At 42.1% G+C, this 19,030-nt stretch overlaps 1 protein-coding gene across 2 annotated transcripts in view; it reads right to left on the bottom strand.

Moving 5' to 3' along the window:
* Positions 1 to 9,876: 9,876 nt before the first annotated feature.
* Positions 9,877 to 19,030, bottom strand: part of SRFBP1 (serum response factor binding protein 1) — a 153,873-nt gene continuing 144,719 nt past the window's right edge. For both annotated transcript variants that reach the window (XM_040344131.1, XM_040344140.1), the window contains 2 exons: positions 17,146 to 17,183; positions 9,877 to 10,383 (listed from right to left, as the gene is read on the bottom strand). In XM_040344131.1, coding sequence (XP_040200065.1) covers positions 10,208 to 10,383; positions 17,146 to 17,183 — 214 coding nt within the window. In that variant the 3' untranslated portion in view covers positions 9,877 to 10,207. The remainder of the gene's footprint in view (positions 10,384 to 17,145; positions 17,184 to 19,030) is intronic.

The following is a 19,030-nucleotide window of genomic DNA, read 5'->3' as shown; positions in this document are numbered from 1 at the left end:
TTTATCTTGCACAGGTGCTTCAAATCAGAGCAAACGGTTTGGTATTTTGGACAGCTATTGTATCTAAGAGAAATTCCCAAAACATGGCTGGCTAGGGGTACTTGAGGACAGAGTTTGAGAACCACTGCTGTAGATTACTGAACTTTGCACATCATTTTTCTGTGTGGGTCCCTGCACACTGGGCTTAAAAAACGTCTGTTCTCTCATATCTAAACTTTGTACAAAAAAATGTTCTATGAGTTTAGGAGAGTTTTACGTTTTACTGCCTCCAAGCTCCAATCACAAATGCGAACCAGAAAGTTTGTTTTTCCTGCCTCTAAACATCAAACTCAAAATATGCCTCTTAACATTTTAACGTGTGAGGACACATAGGATACCATTGAGCAGCTTCTACAGGCAGAACAAAAAACTCCTGTAGAAGCAACGTTGAAAGTTCACCTTTAAATAATTTTCAGCTTTATAAGTTCACCTACAAATGGGCATTAAATTTACTACAAAGGGCGTTTGGTGTCCAAGTCTCACTTCAGACCATGTTTTCATTGTTGACAGCACAAACAAAAGAATTTTACTTAATGTGCCAAAACTACAATAAACCAGTCAGAAATCTCCTCTGACCAAATGCACCTGGTTGCCTCATGAGCGTTACTGTGCTTTGCGCATCATTACTATTATTTGCACTAATTTACAAAGCAAACTGATCTTTTAAAATCACCTTGATAACAGTTTCCTTGCTTAGTTTAACAAACCAAGAATCCCAGCCTACTGCATTTTTCTAGCTTGAATAAGACTCACCACTCACAAAAAGACCAAAGGTTCTGCCCAACACCCCAATATTTACTCAATCACATACTGTAAATTTCATGAAATAACAATACTTGTTTATATGATTATTACACAGTCTTTGCAGGAAACAGCAGTGTTAAACTTCTCAAGTTGTGGTGTCAACGCAACAACATTAATGTTATAATGGAAAAGACACAAAATGGTCATCATATATATTTTCCATGAAAGTGTCTTATAAGGTGCTGAATTGTAACTTGAATTAAATCCATAGAAGCCTATGCTACTTAAACAGAGAAATATATATGTATACAATAGATTCTGTGAAACAGTTTTGGCTTTGCATTTCTTTTTCTTTGCAAAGAAAACTCTGGAACTCTGACATTCAAAAGTCTCTTATTTATAACACTGACTATGTCTTTGTAATTGCTATTTCCTTTGCTGTCTCTGTGTTGCCTGCCTCTTACTGCAAATTCTTGTAAAAATGACTTGAATAAAATGTTTCAAGTTTTTCACGTGTGCAAAATTAATGTGTACAAAACACCAGAATCATGAGGCTGCCTAGTATTTTTCATGATTAGATTAGAAACTATTATGCCGCGTACAGACGGTCGTTTTTTGTGATGAAAAAAAACGACGTTTTAAAAAACGTCATTTAAAATGATCGTGTGTGGGCAAAACGTCGTTTTATGTCTTCAAAAAAACGACCAAAAAAAAATTCGAACATGCTCAAATTTTTTGTGTCGTTTTTCAAAACGTCATTTTTTGTTTCACAGAAATTGACCGTGTGTACCAAAAAACGACGTTTCAAACGACGTTTTTAAACCCGCGCATGCCCAGAAGCTAGTTCTGAAGTGAGCTTCAATGGAAAAAAGTGGTGAAACGTAACCTCGCTTTGCTAGAGCATTGTGAAAAAACGATGGTGTGTAGGCAACATCGTTTTTGAAAATGATGTTTCAAAAACGTCGTTTTATTTCATGATTTAAATCGTCGTTTTGTTTCATCACAAAAAACGACCGTCTGTACGCGGCATTAGATGTAGTGTCAGTGTGTCATTTTGTTGGCACCCAAAGTGTCAGTTTGCTGTTATTCTATAACTCAGAAAAGTGTGGTTCTAAACCAGATCTACCTAAAAACCTGAGGACCCTAAAAATAAAATTTTTACATCACAGCTTGTGCAACTTGGTAAGATTGTTATCTTACATTACAGGTACGATATGTTTATATAAGGCCAGATTGTGGAAGAGTAAGTGCGACCAATCTTTTATTTTAGGAGTGACACAAATCTAAAGCTGCATTACGACTTAGTGATACTAAAGCTAAAAATGCTTTTTTTTTTAAACTTAATGCATTGCTTGGTAAAAAAAAAAAATATTCCTCTGTCCTCCCCCTCCCTTGTGTGAAGGGGAAGAAAGGGGAGAAGAGATCCAGCACTGTGCACTCTTCTTCCCTCTCTTACTCTTCACAAAGGGACTCAAACAGCAGCAGGAGCCATTGGCTGTCAATCAAATGCTGTGTGGAGAAGGTGGAGGGAGGGAGCTCCATAGACACACAGCTTGGGAGCAAGCAGACACACAAAGAGGAGCCAAGATCACCAGTGGGGGGACCGAAGAAAAGGAAGATTGGAGCCACTCTGTGCAATACTATTGCACAGAGTTGATGAGTAGAACATGCTTGTTTTTTTTAATAATAATAAAAAAGACATTAGTCACACTTTAAGACTAGTCTGAAGAGAAAAGCGTGCAGCAAGATTCACAAACCATTTGCAATGCTTTTAAAGTGACAGCCAATAGTAACATAGTTAGTTAGTAACATAGTAACATAGTTAGTCAGGTTGAAAAAAGACACAAGTCCATCCAGTTCAACCACAAAAAAAAAATAAACAAACAAAATAAAAAACACAATACAATCCCATACACCCAACTCTATACCCACAGTTGATCCAGAGGAAGGCAAAAAACCCCAGCAGAGCATGATCCAATTTGCTACAGCAGGGGAAAAAATTCCCTCCTGATCCCCCAAGAGGCAATCGGATTTACCCTGGATCAACTTTACCTACAAATCTTAGTACTCAGTTATTTTATGTACATTTAGGAAAGAATCCAGGCCTTTCTTAAAGCAATCTACTGAGCTGGCCAGAACCACCTCTGGAGGGAGTCTGTTCCACATTTTCACAGCTCTTACTGTGAAAAAACCTTTCCGTATTTGGAGGTGAAATCTCTTTTCCTCTAGACGTAAAGAGTGCCCCCTTGTCCTCAGTGTTGACCGTAAAGTGATAGCCAATATACCTATCAAAGCAAGTGCTGAAGTAAGGGAATTGTTAGACTCTGGCACTTTCAGAACATAGCTGCAGAAAGCCTTGTCATGTGGGCTGATGTCCTACCTACATAGCTCTCATGCTGAAGAACATAAGGACTTGAGATGAACATGTTGGCTCTGCACATATTTTCTTCTTGAGCATCGGGGTAAAACAAATGTGATAGATTTGTTTTTGATTCTAGCGCATACAGGGCCTTGGGGTAATTTCACAAAAGTATTTATATTATTATAGCATATTATATTGCTGTATTAAGAAAACCCCCATTAGTCTTACCGGTAACGGTATTTCCAGGAACCTTCCAGGACAGCTACGCCCTCTACAGGAAACACAAATCAGATACAATTTAAAAGGCCCCTCCCTTTCCTCTGACCCTCAGTTGTTTAGAAGATCAAGTAAACCTCCACCAAAGTGCACTCAGCAGAGGAAAAAACACAAAAACAAAAAACACCACCACCAGGTGAAAGTAAAATAGGGTGAGAATATAGACGCTGTCCTGGAAATACTGTTACCGATAAGACTAAAAGAGGGCCCCCCCCCTCACCTTCCAGGACAGCTACTTGAGAGGATAAGCAAGATACTATACCTTAGGGAGGGACAACAGCCTGAAGCACTTTCCTACCAAAGGAGAGGTCCTGGAAAGCATCTGAACTCTATGTTTGACAAATGCATGAGAGGAAGACCAGACGGCAGCTTTAGAAATTTCTTCCCACGATGCCCCTGCTCTTTCTGCCCATGACGTAGCCATGGATCTCATAGAATGGGCCCTAATTCTAGGAGGAGGGATACGACCTGACACTTTGTAAGCTTTGCAGATAGCTTATCTAATCCATCTAGCAATAGAGCTTTTTAGATGCTTTGGACCCTTTCTTGGGGCCACTGAACAAAACTAACAGCTGGGAAGAACTCCTAAACCCACTGGACTTCTCTAGGTAAAGTAGAAGACATCTCTTTACATCTAAAAAACTAAATCTTTCCTCCTCCACATTCTTGGGAGAGGTACAGAAACTAGGCAGGACTACTTCCTGAGACCTATGAAAGTTGGGCAAATAGAAAGGATCAGGTCTAATCACTACCCTGTCCTCTAGATTCCTCAGGGAGGGATCTTTACAGGAAAGGGATTGTAGATCAGAAATCCTTCTCCCTGATGTAATAGCTAAAAGGAAGGAAATCTTAAAGGAAATACATTTCAAGGAAGCTTCATGCAAAGGCTCAAAAGGAGCCCCTGTTAGAGCATTTAACACCAATGATAGATCCCAAGGAGGCACATGTTTGACGATCCTGGGAGCATGTCTAGATCTGGCTGAAAGGAACCTTCTGACTAAAGGATCTTCCGTTAGCCTTTTGTCTGAAAACACAGACAGGGTTGCGGAACCTGAACCCTAAGGGTGCTGACAAATAGACCTTTCTCCACTCCCTTGTACAAAAAATCCAATATACAGGGAGTGAAAAAAATCTAAACTGGAATTCCTTAGCCAGGAATTTAAAGTTTTCCAAACTTTCCCATAGATTCTTCTGGTTACCAACTTGCGGCTGTCCAGGATAGATTGAATAACTTTCTCTGAACACCCTCTCAACTGTAAAATGTGCCGCTCAGCCTCCAGGCTGTCAAATGAAAGGTCTGAGGGTTTGAATACAATACTGGCCCCTGATGGAGTAATCCTTCCGATCTGGTAGGGGCCAGGGAAGATCCACAGAGAGGGTCTTCAGAGAGGAGAACCAGCTCCTCCTGGGCAACCAGGGGCGATCAGAACCACTTCTGCCCGATCGTGAATAATTTTTCGAACTACCAGAGGTAGCAGGGGAAAATGAGGGAAGGCGTAGGCCAGAACGAAATACCACGGCAAGGAGAGAGCATCCGTTCCCAAGGACCCTGTCTCTCGCTCCAGTGAGAAAAATGCCGACAGCTTTCTGTTGAGACTGGAGGCAAACAGATCCACTGCAGGAAGGCCCCATCTTGGCACAATCTCCTGGAACGTGCCTTGATGTAACTCCCAACAGCTGGAACTGACACTCACTCTGCTCAGATAGTCCGCCACCGTATTCTCTGAACCCCTGATGAGGACTGCTCTGATTGAGGAGACTTGGATTTCTGCCCAGGACAGAATCTGCTGTGATAGCGTTAGAAGTGACTCCGAACGAGTGCCCCCTTGCTTGTTCAGGTACACCACCGTAGTGGCATTGTCTAAAAAAAACAATAGGTCTTTTGAACCGACCCTCTCTTGTAGAGCTAAGAGAGCTTTCCCTACAGCTAGTAGTTGCCTGAAATTTAAGGAGCAACCTGCCTCCTCTGGCAACCAGGCTCCCTGGGCCTGCCAGCCCTGAGAGTGTGCACCCCAGCCCCACAGATTGACATCTGTAGTAACTTTTACTTGAGCATGTTGCGCCCAGTTCTTCCCTCCCTGCAGGTGTTCCCGCTGCTCCCACCAGGAGAGATTGAGAAAATCCTCTCTTGGCAGCGGAACTAGCTGATCTAGAGGATCCTTCCTGTGATCCCAATGGCACCTGAAGGGGCCTGGAGTGTAATTGGGCCCAGGTCACCCCTGGGATGGCTGCAGTCATTAATCCTAATAACTGCATGATCCGCCGAACCGAGGTCTGTGGGAGCAATTTGGAGGCCTGCACGGCGAGAAGTTTCAAAATGTTCTCCTCGGGAAGAAAAATCTTCTGAGCAACAGAGTCTATTAGATAACCCGGAAAAAGTATGCTCTGGGAGGGTACCAATCGTTGGTTGACTTTCCATCCCACATTCTGAAAAGTCCGCAAAACCAACTGCAGATCCTGGATAAGGGACTCTTTGTCTCGGGCAAAGATCAGAAAATCGCCCAGATATGGGATGATCGATACACTCTGTATCCGAAAAAAAGGCCATGACTTCGGCCATGATCTTTGTAAAAATTCTGGCCGCTGCCGAGAGACCGAAAGGAAGGGCATTGAACTGCCAATGACTCGGCCTGTTGTCCATGAGAATCGCAAATCTGAGGAACCTTTGGTCGTTCTGGCAGATTGGAACATGAAGATAAGCATCCTGAAGATCCAAAGTAACCATGAATACCCCTCTCCACAATAGATTCCTTACAGAATAAATGTTTTCCATCCAGAAACATCTGTAGAGAATATATTTGTTCAGGATGCTTAAATTGATGACCATCCGGAAGCCGCCGGAGGCTTTTTGAACCAAAAAAATGTGGGAATAAAATCCCCAGAATTTCTGATTTTTCGGAACAGGGGATATGACGCCTTCTGTTTCCCACATGGAAACTAGATTCAACATGGCTTGCCGTCTTTCTTGTTTTCTCGGCAGATGAGTAAGAAAAAATCTCTGGGGGGGAAGACTTTTGAATTCCAAACTGTAACCCCTTTCCAACGTTGGAAGGATAAAGGAATTGTTGGAAATTTCTGCCCATTCTTTGACAAAATGGGACAACCTTCCCCCTACCCCTAATCCTGACGTCACTGGAGATTTTTGGAAGGGGCTGAAGGAGTAAAGAGAGTCCCCTTCTTCTGCTTTGTTAAAAGACCACTTTTTCTTTGCCTGTTGGTTCCAAAATTAACTTTGTTCTGGAAACCGGGAAAGGGCTACATATTCTGTCGCTTATTCTTTTGAGAAGAAGGAAACCGTTTACTCTTCTCAGAGGAACGAGCTAGGACCTCCACCAAGGAGGAACCTAATAAGAGCTTGCCTTCAAAGGGAATGTCGCAGAGCTTGTTCTTGGAGATAAGGTCCCCCTCCCAAGACTTAAGCCAGATTGCTCGCCTGGCTGAATTAATGAGAGCAGAAGACCTAGCTGCAGCTTTCACAGAGGCTGCATCAGCCAAGAAGGCTACTGACTAGGCAATGAGTGGGAGGGACTCCCTAATTACCTCTTTGGGGGTGTCGGATGAAAGGAGATAATCCAGACGCTGAACCCATACATCCAAAGTCTTAGCCACACAGGTGGATGCTACAGCTGGACCCAAGGATAAAGCTGAAGCATCCCAGGCCTTACGCAGCAAAGAGTCGGCCTTCCTGTCCATTTGCTCTTTAACCACTGAAGGACCCATTCACACCGACATACGTCGGCAGAATGGCACGGCTGGGCACAATCACGGACCTGTACGTGTCTCATTAAGCCCAGCCGTGGGGTCGCGAGAACGCCATTGGCGGCGCGCTCATGACCCAGGTCGGAAGCTCCGTGACCGTGCCCCACGGGACCCGATCGCCGCCGGTGTCCCGCGAACGGTCACCGGAGCTGAGGAAAGGGGACAGGTGTGTGTAAACACACCTTCCCCGTTCTTCATTGTGGCAGTGTCAGTGATCGTCTGTTCCCTGATAAAGGGAAAGATGATCACTGACGTCACACGTCCAGCCCCGCCCCCCTACAGTTAGAATCACATATGAGGTCACACCTAACCCCTACAGTGCCCCCTAGTGGTTAACTCCATAACTGCAATTGTCATTTTTACAGTAAACAGTGCATTTTTATAGCACTTTTTGCTGTGAAAATGACAATGGTCCCAAAAATGTGTCAAAATTGTCCGATGTGTCCGCCATAATGTCGCAGTCACGAAAAAATTTGCTGATCGCTGCCATTAGTAGTAAAAAGAAAAAAATATATAAAAATGCAATAAAACTATCCCCTATTTTGTAAACGCTATAAATTTTGCGCAAACCAATCGATAAACGCTTATATTTGTTAACAAAAATAGGTAGAAGAATACGTATCGGCCTAAACTGTGGAAAAAAAACATTTTTTTTATATATTTTTGGGGGATAATTATTATAACAAAAAGTAAAAGATATTGCATTATTTTCAAAATTGTCGCTCTATTTTTGTTTATAGCGCAAAAAAAAAAAAAAAACGCAGAGGTAATCAAATACCACCAAAAGAAAGCTCCATTTGTGGGAAAAAAAGGACCGTAAGTCCTCAGACGCCATTTTGGTACACCTCGGTTAAGCCGAGGAAGACAGGGCTTCCACCAGGCAGAGCTGGGGAAAAAACCTGAAGGAAGTTGCCACCACTTACACAGGTAAGCAAGTACATCCAAAAATAGGGAACCCTTCTGGCCGGAAAAACAGGGACTGAACACACTCAGGACTTGGCCACAACCAGTACTGGATGTTGCCAGAGCAGGGGGGTCCGACAACCACAGTTACCAGACCTAGGAAAAACAAAAAACGTGTCCTGGAGGGTCTGGAAACACAAAATAACTGAAGGCCAGAGGAAATGGAGGGGCCTTTTAAATTGTATCCGATTTGTGTTTCCTATAGAGGGTGGAGCCAATGATCTCTCAAGTAGCTGTCCTGGAAGATGAGGGGGGAAAAACACACATGCACACACATCAGGGCCCATTATGAACTGTAATTTTCTTTTTAACCAACCAGGGAACCTTTGGATTAGATGAAAAAAAAGGAAACGAAAGAGAGTTCTGTTAGGAACTTAAGCACAGCAAGACAGCCAAATAGTTTTTGTCACAAACTAAACACAATTAGAGTTTATTTGGTATAATAAATCTTTATACATATCCTATTTATGCAGCAAAAGGGCATTGTTAAAACTCTGTAAGGTGAACTTACACAGGTCCCCCTCCTGGTCCCGCTGACCTGTACCGCCGCAATCTCCGGTTCTAAGCCCCAGTATATCCACGTCGGGAACCTGGTGTTTAGAAATCCTCTGAGCTGAATGTCCAAAACGTCCCTCGTCAGGGGGATGTTTTGGAGCATTCTAATTGGTCAGCGCCGACCAATCAGCAGCCGCATAGCCCGATGAAGACGCGAGGATGGAGGGAGGATTTCTAAGTTCCGGTTTCCTGTTGCGGACCTTTGTAAGTTTACCTTACAGATTTTTCTGTAAAGGTGAACTTACACTTTAAGGTCAGTCTTTCTATACTGCTGATCCCCTGAAAGCTTTGTAAAGTCAAATACTTCATGTGTATAGAAACAATGAACTACTATTTTTTTTGATCAGTTAAATGTACAATTAAAGTGGAATTCCAAGCAAAACCCTAAATAATCTTCAAAATGCTCCCTCCCCCTCCTAACACCTATGCTTGCAAATCTCTGTAGGAAAGCTTTACATGCTTCCTTATTTTCAGGCCACTCCGGTCACATGGTCTTTCAAGTCAGCCAGCAGCTGCTGCAGGGGAGAAGAGACACCCCTCAACAACATCACAAATATCATCAGCACTCCCTCCTTTTCCCTTGTAGCCGCTTCTGAAAATAGGTATATAGGTATATATATATATATATATATATATATATATATATATATATATATATATATATATATATATATATATATATATATATATATATATACACACACATACAGTACACATCTTTCTTATGCAGGTTAGTCAGCATAGGTGTTAGGAGAGAGTATGGTGCATATTTTAGATTACTTAGGTTTAGCCTTGAATTTCACTTTAAAGATGTTTTGTTATGTGTTCCACAAAAATATCTGTTGATCATGTCTGAAATTCAGAGCTGTCACGTGTCTTGTGCCTTTGCGAGCTAATTAGCCCTCCCAATTCTTCCCTCTAACTACCAAACACCTCCTCATTACCTTGATGGGGCAGGGCTGACACAATCTGTTGCAATTTCGGTGCAGCAAAGACACCTTGTTGTCAGTCCACAACAAGAAATTAGGGGCCCTGATCAACAGGAACTGTTTTGTACTGCTAGTTCCTCATTTTAATACAGTATATAGCTGCTCACAAGAGTGTAACATCATATATGTTTTGTACTTCAAGATCTTCAAGGGAAAATTTGTATGTATTGAGGAGCTTAAATATATATATTTTTTTATACTGCCCTGAAAAACTTTATTATAAAAAAAATGACAGATAAAATTATAGTAACACAGTTTACTGGACATAGACACAGTAACTTTATATAAAATTTACAGTTTGTTTTTTAAAGTTTTGGAAAGTGTGTAGATGGATTAGAAACTCTTTTCGGCTTTTGCTGATCCCTAATGTAGAGATTATTATTCACTCCTTTTCCCAGTGACCTCTATAGTGGGCTGTGTCTTCAACAGGGACACTACAACTTACAGAAAGAGGTTCTAACCTTTCCCCACACTATCTAAAACATAGAAAAAATTATCTAGAGCTTTTAATTTCTAAAACCTAATCATCAAATACAATCTTCTTCCCTTGGAATACGGCAATCTGAGACTGCGCTTTGCGTTTTCTGCTGGCCTCCCATGAAGGGTGAAGAGTTGGCTCCGGTTTACCTTGTGATTTCATCATGCTGTTTCTGCCAGCTTGAGGTTTCTTTACAAATTTGGGTGCCTGTGGAAAAGCTAAACAAGAACAACACTTTATGTAAGGCATCTAAAGAATATCCTAGATTTTACACATTAGCTGCATGTTTCTTATATGTGGAAGAATGTAGGTGTTTTCTCTTAGTATTAATAGTTATTTTCACAAATTGTATTTCATCCCAAGCAATATTTCTGTACTGAACATTTTAAGAGATTAAAGTAATCTTCAGGTAAAATAACGAATTCATCTTTATGAATAGATCCTAATATTGTCCAAACCAATTGGCTTCTACATATGACCTATTTAGCATTCCAAAGCTGTTATTTTTAGAAGTATATACATCTTCTGTGTTAGAGAATGGAAGTGAAATATGCCCTTACCCTGTAAACCAGCCGATCGATGAATCTGTGTCCCTGGCATTATACTGCTTCAACTTAAAATTGTGCTAGGTGTCCACATCTTCCACACTAATGTTAGTGACCTGTCTGGCTGTGCACTGTGGGCCAGATTCACATAGAATTGCGGCGGCGTAACGCATCCCATTTAAGTTACACCGCCGCAAGTTTTACGGGCAAGTGCTTGATTCACAAAGCGTAGCGTAAATCCGTCCGGCGCAAGCCCGCCTAATTCAAATGGGGCGTGTATCATTTAAATTAGGCGCGTTCCCGCGCCGAACGTACTGCGCATGCTCCGTTTTGAAATTTCCCGCCGTGCTTTGCGCGAAATGACATCGCACAGACGTAATCTTTTGAACGGCGATGTGTGTTACGTCCTTTCCTATTCACGGACGACTTGCGCAAAAAAAAAATTAAAATTCGACGCGGGAACGACGGCCATACTTTAACAGGGCAAATCTAAATATAAGCCACGAAATAGCAGCCGTAACTTTACGCCGGGAAAAGCCGACTAGCGACGACGTAAGAGAATGCGACGACCGCGCGTACCTTCGTGGATCGCCGTAAACAGCTAATTAGCATACCCGACGCGGAAAACTACGCAAACTCCACCCAGCGGGCGCCAAAGTATTACACCTATGATCCGAAGGCGTACGAAGCCATACGCCTGTCGGATCGAAGCCAGAAGCCGTCGTATCTTGGTTTGAGAATTCAAACTAAAGATACAACGCGGCAAATTTGAAAGTACGCCGGAGTATCAGCAGATACTCCGGCGTACTTTTTCTGTGAATCTGGCCCTGTGTGCGTAAAGCCACTACAGCTACCAGTTTGAGCTGCCGGACACGGTTACAGCTATTAACCAAAAGAAGTGCAGCACAGTATCCGCTGATGCAGAATACATAACACCTATTACATGGTGCCTGTAATATACGCTTAACCACTTAAGGACCGGACCAATATGCTGCCTAAAGACCCAAGGTGTTTTTACAGTTCGGGACTGCGTTGCTTTAACAGACAATTGCGCGGTCGTGCGACGTGGCTCCCAAACAAAATTGGCGTCCTTTTTTCCCCACAAATAGAGCTTTCTTTTGGTGGTATTTGATCACATCTGCGGTTTTTAGTTTTTGCGCTATAAACAAAAATAGAGCGACAATTTTGAAAAAAATGCAATATTTTTTACTTTTTGCTATAATAAATATCCCCCAAAAACATATATAATTATTTTTTTCCTCAGTTTAGGCCCATACGTATTCTTCTACCTATTTTTGGTAAAAAAAAAAAATCGCAATAATCGTTTATCGGTTGGTTTGCGCAAAATTTATAGCGTTTACAAAATAGGGGATAGTTTTATTGCATTTTTTTTTTTTTTTACTACTAATGCCGGCGATCAGCGATTTTTTTTCGTGACTGCGACATTATGGCGGACACTTCGGACAATTTTGACACATTTTTGGGACCATTGTCATTTTCACAGCAAAAAATGCATTTAAATTGCATTCTTTATTGTGAAAATGACAGTTGCAGTTTGGGAGTTAAACACAGGGGGCGCTGTAACATTTAGGGTTCACCTAGTGTGTGTTTACAACTGTAGGGGGGTGTGGCTGTAGGACTGACATCATCGATCGAGTCTACCTTATATAAGGGATCACTCGATCGATACGCCGCCACAGTGAAGCACGGGGAAGCCGTGTTTACATACGGCTCTCCCCGTTCTTCAGCTCCGGGGAGCGATCGCGACGGGGCGGCTATAAACGAATAGCCGCGCCGTCGTCCCGGATCGCTCCCTGAGGGAACCCGACCGCCGCATGTCCCAGGGGGGGGGGTCCCCGATCGGACCCCCGACCCACGTCAAGCAGAGCACGTACAGGTATGTACATGTGCCTGTCCGTGCCATTCTGCTGACGTATATGTACATGAGGAGGTCGGCAAGTGGTTAATCAAACAAAGCCTGTTTGGACCAACATAACATTTGATTGCTTTCAGGTCTCTTTTTCCTTAACCACTTAAGACCTTATGCATTATGCAGGTTAAGGACCTTGCCCCTTTTTGCGATTCGGCACTGCATCGCTTTAACTGACAATTGCGCGGTCGTGCGACGTGGCTCCAAAACAAAATTGGCGTCCTTTTTTTGCCACAAATAGAGCTTTCTTTTGGTGGTATTTGATCACCTCTGCGTGTTTTTTTTTTTGCGCTATAAACAAAAATAGAGCGACAATTTTGAAAAAAAAAATAATATTTTTTACTTTTTGCTATAATAAATATCCCCCAAAAATATATATATATGAAAAAAAACGTTTTTTCCCCTCAGTTTAGGCCGATACGTATTCTTCTACATATTTTTGGTAAAAGAAAATCGCAATAAGCGTTTATCGATTGGTTTGCGCAAAATGTATAGCCTTTACAAAATAGGGGATAGTTTTATTGCATTTTTATTAATCTTTTTTTTTTTTACTACTAATGGCGGCGATCAGCGATTTTTTTTGTGACTGCGACATTATGGCGGACACATCGGAAAATGTTGACACATTTTTGGGACGTGTGACATCATTGATCGTATTTCCCTATATCAGTGAAGAACAGGGAAGGTGTGTTTACACACACACCTCTCCCCGTTCTTCAGCTCCGGTGACCGATCGCGGGACACCGGCGGCGATCGGGTCCGCGGGTCCCGCAGTCATGGCGCTTAGGACCGGGTCACGAGCGCGCTACCGGCTGTGCACTCGCGACCCCACGGGCTGGGCTTAAAGAGACACGTACAGGTGTGTGATTGTGCCCAGCCGTGCCATTCTGCCAACGTATATTGGCGTGAAGGGGTCCTTAAGGCCTCGTACAGACAAAAGGATATCCGCTGAAAATGGTCCGCCGGACCGTTTCCAGCGGATAAATCCTCTGGCGGATTCTGATCTGATGGCTGTACACACCATCAGATCAAAATCCCCGCGACGCGGCGACGTGCGCGACCCTGGAAGGTAAATACTTCCACGCATGCGTCGAATCATTACGACGCATGCGAGGGATGGGATCGGACGGACTTATCCGGTGAGTCTGTACTGACGACCGGATAAGTCCGAGGGACTGGATTCCAGCGGATAGATTTCTTTGCATGCTAAGAAATTTTTATCCGCTGGGAATCCGTCGGCTGGATTTTTATCCGCTGGGAAATGTCCGCTCGGACGTACACACGACCGGATCTATCTGCTGAAACTGATCCGCGGATCAATCCCAGCGGATAGATCCGGTCGTGTGTACGGGGCCTAAGTGGTTAAAGACCAAAGGGTATTTAACTCCTATAACATATAATAGTCAATAAAAAAATCCCTTTAAGAGAAATAGGTCAATCAGAGAATATCAGTTCTACTATTACACGTTATTTGTATACAAAAGAGACATTTTTCTAAAGGTGGCATGTGAGTTTTTTTTCATGTATTTATAACATATTATGTATGTTGGGGTACAGAAAAGCATCACGCACCATTGATGGAGATTCTTTAACTATAGCAATGGTGGATAACCTGCTAATGTCTGTGTCTTATGAGCATACACTTGCCTGAACTTACACAATACCAAGCGACATATCAATAACCAGGGATGCAATGTGTTTAAGATATGACGAGCAGTACAGATAAACTTTCCTCAATGCAACCAATATAAATATCTGGAAATCCACATTTATGTATAACTATTTAGTCTCAATAACTATACTGAAACACTGCACACTTGTGCTATTGGTTGTCAGTGTATGCGGGGATAGCTGGCATGGCCAGGATGATTCATTGAAGGAACCAAGTATCAAATAGTTATTTTAGGGCTGTATTTATCCAGGCAATAAGCACACCTGGCAAATTGCTTATATTATATACTAGATAAAGCCTGCAATTATACAGGGGTTTTAAATACTTTATCTAGTGTGTATTGTGCATTTTTTTATATTATTATTATTAAAGTGATTTGTAGATGTTTGGCCAGATTAATCAACAACTTGGGTGGCAAGTAGGGATGTCCCGATACCGATACCGAGCATTTCCCCGAGTACTTGTACTCAGGGGAAATGCTCCGATGCCTCACCCGATACCTGGGCAGGCAGGGGAGTTGCAAGTCTTCTCCCCCCGTGCTCAGTGCTGTCTCCCCGCCCGTGCTGTTGTCTTCCCCCCCGTGCTGTTTTTCCCTCATCCGTGTAGTTCTCTCTCCTCCCCCCGTCCGTCCGTGCCGTTCTCTCTCCTCCCCTTCCCCCGTCCATCCATGCCGTTCTCTCTCCTCCCCTTCCCCCGTCCGTCCATGCCGTTCTCTCTCCTCCCCCCCCCTGTCTGTCCATGCCATTCTCTCCCCCCCCCCCCCGTCCATGCAGTTCTCTCTCCAACCCCCCCCCCCCCCGTGCAGTTCTCTTTCCACCGACTCTGTCCATTCATATAACTGAGCATCGTAACCGCCTGGGTTTACGATGCTTCAGTTTATGAATGGAGCTTCTCTCCACTCCATTCATTTCAGCTGAGGCTGCTGAGAAAGGGACTGGGGAATCTGTGTCCCCAGTCCCAACAGGGCTGATTAAAAAAAAAAAATTGCAATAAATTAAAAAAAACAAAAAAACACTGACAATCCACCCCCCCCTAAAAAAAAAAAAAGACTGCCACTGTCACATGACATTAAAAAAAAATTATCGGTAATCGGTATCGGCGAGTACTTGAAAAAAAGTATCGGTACTTGTACTCGGTCTCAAAAAAGTGGTATCGGGACAACCCTAGTGGCAAGTAATTCAATGGTCAGCACATTTTTGTTTTGAAGATTGTAGTAATATGTTAAAGAAACAATTTTTTATTTATTATAGGTATTTACATAGCCCCGTCAATTTAGGAAGTATTTTACATTCACATCAGTCCCTGCCTCAAGGAGTTTACAATCTAAAGTCCCTAACTCACATTCATATATACACATACTAGGGCCAATTTACACATGAGCCAATTAACCTACCAGCATGTCTTTGGAGTGTGGGAGAAAACCGGAGTACCCAGAGGAAACCAACACAGGCACAGGGAGAACATGCAAACTCCAGGCAGGTAGTGCCATGGTTGGGATTCAAACGGAAGACCCTGTGCTGCCAAGTGGAAGTGCTTACCACTGCTGCTCAGTACAATCTATTAATTAAACATTTAAAAGTACATAGAAATTAAATGCTGCTAATGACCCTGGTCTTACAAAACCATCTTGCTATCCACATTGCCAACACTCCACCCCAGATAAAACATAAATAATAGTTATTGCTGATCTTGGTCTTAAAAGAGTGCATTTAATAAAGTTCAGTAGTGCAATTCTGAGAAAGAAAAAGGCAAGCAAGCAAGTGACATTCTGCAATGCAGATTTGAGTGAACCAAAGTTTTGAAAAGAATTCACCTAGAGATTAATCCAAAAATCTTCCATGTTCAATGTAATTGACCTACTGGAGTTAATGTAAGACCATACACCAATCAGCCATAGCTTTATGACCACTCACCTAATATTGAGTAGGTCCCCCTTTTACTGCCAAAACAGCCCTGACCCAGATGTCAGTAGCAGATGCCTTAAGTCATGTAAGTTACAAGGTGGGGCCTCCATGGATCAGACTTGTTTTTCTTGGGACATCCCACAGATGCTTGATTGGATTGAGATCTGGAGAATTTGGAGGCCAAGACAACACCTCAAACTTGTTGTGTTCCTCAAAACATTCTGAAACAATATTTGCAGTGTGGCAGGGCATATTATCCTACCATCAGGAAATGCTGTTTCCATGAAGCAGTATAGTTGGTCAACAACAATGTTTAGGCAAGTGGTATGTTTCAAGTTACATCCACACAAATGGCAGGACCCACGTTTTCCCAGCAGAACATTGTCCAAAGCATCACACTGCCTGCGTCGGCAAGCCTTCTCCCCATACTGCATCATGTGGATGCAACTGGTCATTTATCAGACCAGTCAACCTCCTTCCATTGCTCCATGGTCCAGCTCTGATGTTCACATCCCTTTCACAGGTGTGTTTGGCTGTGGACATGGGCACCCTGGCCGGTCTTGCTGCTACACAGCCCCATATACGATACTTCTTTTAACACATCAACTTCAAGCCAACATGTTAACTTGCTGCCCAATATATCCCACTGACTTTCAGATGCCATTGTAACAAGATAATCAATGTTATCACTTAACCTGTCAGTGGTCATAAAGTTATAGGTGATCAGTGTATCTATCAATAATAAAAAAAATCTACTCACACTTTTCTTAGTTTTTTTATACTGCAAGATATAAACTCAGATTTAATTTGCTTCTGTGTACAGAACACCCAAATGTTTCCATGGTTGCAAGGAAGCAACATTTGAATTATTTTGTGAATTTCAAGGAATCATAGCATGCATATAATGAAAAACACAGCATGCAACATACCTGCTTGCTTATTCCTTACAGGAGGTAGTGTTGGCTCTCTGAAAATAAAATGTAATTTGTTAATATGAAAATATTACGAATGGGTCACAAGACATGCCTTAAAGCCCAAGTGGAAATGGAAACATCAGCACGAGGGACACATCCTACTGCCCGCAAGTTATGTCCCTTGTGTTGATTTTCTCTTTTTGTTTTACTTTTATTGTAGCTATCCAGAACAGCGGGTATCTTCACATGTTATAATATTTCTACTGTTGATAGTGGAAGTATTATAGAACATTAAAATAGCATTTCGGCTATTGGGTTTATGTAATCAGTCTAGCTTCTAAAGATGGGAATAGTCCATAATTATTACAAGAGTGCAACAGTGAGAATAAAAATAAATAAAAACATAAGAAAAGACGACACATCAAAAGTGAAATTATAGAAACACTTGGTTTCCATTGCCCACTTCTCATTTTGCCCACTTCTCATATTGGATGTCTCTGGATTGGACATTGAATGACTATCCCAGAATGAGAATGCAGATGAGGACTTGTGACTTTATTTGTACTTTTCTGCTATTAATACTTGTTTTGGATCAGCAAAAACAAAGGCTTAATTGAAGAGCCAGACAACTAGCATTTGTAGAAGATGGTCACAAATGGATCCCCTATATTGCCTATAAATAGCCAGTCCACTCCCTGTACTACTATGCACTCCTGTGCATGCCTACACACAGAGTCCTGTGATCACGGTATGATTGGACACAACTAATCCCAAGTAAAAGGTACACAGCTGAAGAAAGTGGCTCTGTAACAAATAATTGCTAACACCAATCACACCATCACATTTTACAAAAAGGCTTCTGTTAGCAGCCGTGTCTCACTTACTGACAGGTGATCTGGAAGCATTTTTCAGGCACAGAATAGTGTGCGAGAGCAAAGAAAGACTCCTGGACCATTAGCCAGTACCAACAATATTAAAATACATCTCATAATGTAATTTACTCCTCTTGTGCATATGTCAGCCCCATCCCGTCTCTGATCTGTATAGTAACCACTTCCCTACCTTATCCTGTACATCTGTATATTAACCATTTAATCTCCATCCTCCTGCTGTATGTGACCTCTACATTAACCCCCTTTACATCCTGAACTGTACATTTAATGTATCCCCCTTTACATCTTGAACTGTATATTTATTGTATCCATTTAGTGCATCGTTGCCAAGCTCCATGTTTGAATACCCTCAGAACATGCATGTTTCATCATTTCCAAACATTGTGGCATAAAATCAACTCAGGGTGTCTACTTTACAAAAAGAGGTGATTCTGGGAGTTTTATATTGTATTTTAAGTGGTTAATTAAATACCACTAAAAGAAAGCTCTATCTATCTCAAAAAAATTATGGTATAAAAGTTCATTAGGGTATTGTGTTGTATAAGTTAAGTATTTTTAAGTCATGGTATTACAGTGCTGGAAACAAAGTGCCTGGTATTGCGGGGGGTGCAACATGCTAGTAATGAGGTGGTTAAAACTGGCAATAAAACGAACAAATGCTACGTATATGAATGAGGAGATAGCACTTTGCGAATGACATTCGATCTCGAACATCGCATCAGTGTGAACCGGCCCTTATACTTGTAAAAACAGGTACATTTGGGTATAAACAAGTAAAACCATTCATTGATACAAAGTTTTTTTTTTTGTTGGTATACAATGCACTGAGCAGTGAGATGGTATGTATTCAGACATGTTTTCCTTTGGCTTGTACATGCACAACCATGGGTAGCCAGAAACAGAATATAATATTTTATCATTCACAGGGCAAGATATGTGAATGGGAAACTACAAGAAAAATGTTACTGTATATCGCCCATTGCCCGTGTTATTTCTTTTTGTAATGA

The sequence above is a fragment of the Rana temporaria genome, chromosome 1 (genome assembly GCF_905171775.1).
Source record: "Rana temporaria chromosome 1, aRanTem1.1, whole genome shotgun sequence".
In the NCBI taxonomy this organism is placed as follows: Eukaryota; Metazoa; Chordata; class Amphibia; order Anura; family Ranidae; genus Rana; species Rana temporaria.
This window is presented reverse-complemented; position numbering and strand designations above follow the sequence as displayed.